Source organism: Musa acuminata, chromosome BXJ1-5 (assembly GCF_036884655.1).
Source record: "Musa acuminata AAA Group cultivar baxijiao chromosome BXJ1-5, Cavendish_Baxijiao_AAA, whole genome shotgun sequence".
Classification (NCBI taxonomy): Eukaryota; Viridiplantae; Streptophyta; class Magnoliopsida; order Zingiberales; family Musaceae; genus Musa; species Musa acuminata.
Window position 1 is genome coordinate 33,124,352 of NC_088331.1, and position 3,126 is coordinate 33,127,477.

Below are 3,126 nucleotides of genomic sequence, written 5' to 3' on the forward strand. Positions count from 1 at the left end.
GCTCTCAAGCAGTACTTTCAGATGATCTCAAGAATCTTGGATGCTTCATGCCACCTGTTCTTGATGAATGAGAATTTTGGCTTCCCTCCGCTGATCTCCTTTTTCTGAACTTGCCATATCATATGCTTCATGTCTATTCAGAATATCATATCCTATGGGAGCCTATAAAGAATATTCTTCCTTCCATGGCAATAATGATATGGCAAGCAAATAAATGGTTGCCGAGCAACCATTGATAATGGAATGGTGAATATATTCTTTGGAATGACATTTTAATACAATTTCTAGCGACATAACAAAATATTTCAGAAAACCTTTTCTTTCTTTCTTTCTTTCTTTCTTTCTTTCTTTCTTTCTTTCTTTCTTTCTTTCTTTCAGGATTGACTAAAACTAGATGGCAGTGACGTTCTCAAGTTCATGACATCCTGTGGTGCCTCGGCCATAATATTTCTTACTTGTTTAGCAGCACAACCTACATTTCAAGATTTATACTTTGAATCTGGATGTTTTTGAATGGTTGACTTGATTGGCGATCTCTTCTTTCATGTAACTTGTGCGGCCACTTCCAGGGCTCACGAAAGGACCCGAAACCGCATGAAGCAGATGTCTAAATGCTCTCAAAATGCGGAGCTTTAATCAATCGAAAGGAAGACAATGACTAGTACTTGTTTCATGCACGAAACCCCAAAAAAATATTGCAAGTATAAAGAGAGAGCTTTTATTCGATGCAAAGGAATTCAAATGCATTGCAACGCCTGCATCCTCGACTCTTCAAAAGATCAACAGTGTTCGGATCTTGTGTTTACAGGCATGGCCAGTAAGTGTCACTGCTTCATCAGCAATTAACTTTCAGGCTCGCAGGAGACATCGCGAAGGCTCTGTCCCAGGCGTAGCGGAACTTGATGGACTGCGAGCTGGGGATGCCCTTGCCGTCGTTGACGACGTAGTCGGTGCCCTCCCACCGGAACTGCTTGGGGTCGACTACTATGGAGCTGGAGAAGCCCACGGAGCGCAGGAACACGCTGGAGATAGTGCAACTACACACGTTCTTCACCTCCACCTCGAACACCTTGTCGTTGCCCGCCTTCTCTCCTGTGTTGGTCTGCTGCACCTGAATGCTGGACAGATCGCATCCCTGGCAGTCCGCTGTCAGCACAAACATTGATCAAAGCATGCGTTACGTTATCGTCGACTCGTTGATGCTTGTTGGAGGAGAGGCGAAGAAGCATACCTGTTGTAGAGATATGGAGCAGGAGTGAGGCAAAGAGGAGTAGCTTGACGACAGGAGACATCGTAGCCCTCTCTGTCTCGAGAGGGTGAAAGCCTTTACGTAGTGAATGCATATATATATAGACAGAACAAACAATAGGGTTTTGCTTTGATCACCGCTATTAGTAGCATCAAACTTACTATGTTAAAGAGTATATCATATTCTTTTAATTCCCTTTATCATGATGATTCTTACCATCATCATCAGAAGATTAGATAACATATTCTTTTAATTCCCTTTATCATGATGATTATTACCATCATCATCATCATCATCAGAAGATTAGATATTCCATCTTACTATACATCCATTAATTTATATAAATCCCACAAATGATGGGATTGATTTAATTGTTTTTCATTCTATAAATATCATTGTGATGTACACAACAAAGATATGAATAAATACAAAGTTTATTCTTCATCTTCTTCAAATCTCTTTTTCTTCTTGAAGTTCTCTTTCATGACATCACAGTAAGACACTCCTTAAAGTTGAGTCACCTGTTCTAAGATTTTTTCTTTTGATGTGACTCAAAGATGGATAGATAGATAGATAGATGCTTCTAAACTCATTTGTATTATTTTCAATAAGTTTAACTATACTCATTGGGCTGGAGACATCTAGTATATCAATGTACAAGTAATAAGTCTTATGTCTAAGTTCATGTGTAAGATGAAAGTTTTTTGAAAATAAAAACACACACTTATTGGGCTAAACTATGCAAAGTTTTTTTTTTTTTTTGCAAAGGTCGAAAGCTTTAATACTAATTCAGTAGTGATATTAAATTACCAATTGAGGAATGATTCAAAATCCTCAAAAGCATGTGAGGATCGTAGTGAGACAATAATAAACATAAAATTATTACATGGACAAGCTAGTACCTCAGTTACATCCATGTATTTTAGTTGTTTCGAAACAAAATTTTGAGAGTTTTTATCTATTCATTGTGCTTCAAGATACTTAGCTCAACAATATCACATTTTCACCGATTTGCATCATATGAAATAGTCCCTCGATCAATTTGTTAATGAGTTCTATTCTTAAATGACGTCTCTTACGGATCAACTTGCTTTGCTTGAACCTCGATGGGAATATAAAAAGATGGCATTGTATTATTTGAGATAATCCATTTCTAATGACTTTAAAATGATGCTTTAGAGCTTGTTGGGGCCTCTTTGCTTTATCGCAAACCACTTCCTCGGATATTTTCCTTTCAAAAGTTTCGTCTCAAAAAATAGTAAGACAATATTACATGCTCATCACCCAATTAAAAAATATAAAACATAATCATACTTCCAAAAGCATTTGAACGAATCAAATCATTCTCAAAATGAAGAGCATGAAAACCTAGCTTGTAGATACTATTGTAAGATTGGACATATGATTAAGGAATGTCTTAAAATTGCTAGAAAGATGGCTATAGTAGTAACTACCGAGTCTTCATTTTTGGAAAAAAAAAGAAAAAACCTATCGAGTCTTCCTCCATTGTCCCAATACTTTCTGATACATATGTCAAAGCCATAGTCGATCAATTTATGTCTCGTGCATTTTCATTTTGTCTCTATAATTTTTGACATGTTAAATAATACTACTCAACCACTTGATTTTACTTGTTCAAATCATATGACATTGAGTTCTTTGAAATTATTTTTTAGAACTTTGACATTTAATATTCCTAACATTCACACTACTAAAATGTGTCAACACTTAAAGTTAGTCATGTTGGCTCAATTTCTACTTCTATCTTGATAATTTTATATCTTGTTCCTCAACTTTCATTAAACTTATTATTTATAAAGAATATTTTGATTATCCAACTAGGATTCTAATCAGAGCCTACCAAGATCATATTTGTG

The 3,126-nt window shown here is 36.0% G+C and overlaps 1 protein-coding gene across 1 annotated transcript; it reads right to left on the reverse strand.

Annotated features, from left to right (window-relative positions):
* Positions 1-768: 768 nt before the first annotated feature.
* Positions 769-1,304, reverse strand: LOC103985142 (uncharacterized). The gene is made up of 2 exons (XM_009402767.2): positions 1,232-1,304; positions 769-1,146 (listed from the first exon to the last, which is right to left on the reverse strand). Exons 1-2 carry the CDS (start codon positions 1,290-1,292, stop codon positions 836-838), a joined length of 372 nt encoding a protein of 123 aa, XP_009401042.2. The 5' UTR covers positions 1,293-1,304; the 3' UTR covers positions 769-835.
* Positions 1,305-3,126: the final 1,822 nt, after the last annotated feature.

Excerpts from the sequence above, each read along its gene's own strand:
- LOC103985142 (XM_009402767.2), bottom strand. The coding sequence starts at position 1,292 with ATGTCTCCTGTCGTCAAGCTACTCCTCTTTGCCTCACTCCTGCTCCAT. Across the intron at positions 1,147-1,231 it reads GCTCCATATCTCTACAACAG|CGGACTGCCAGGGATGCGAT; the intron begins GTATGCTTCTTC and ends TTGTGCTGACAG.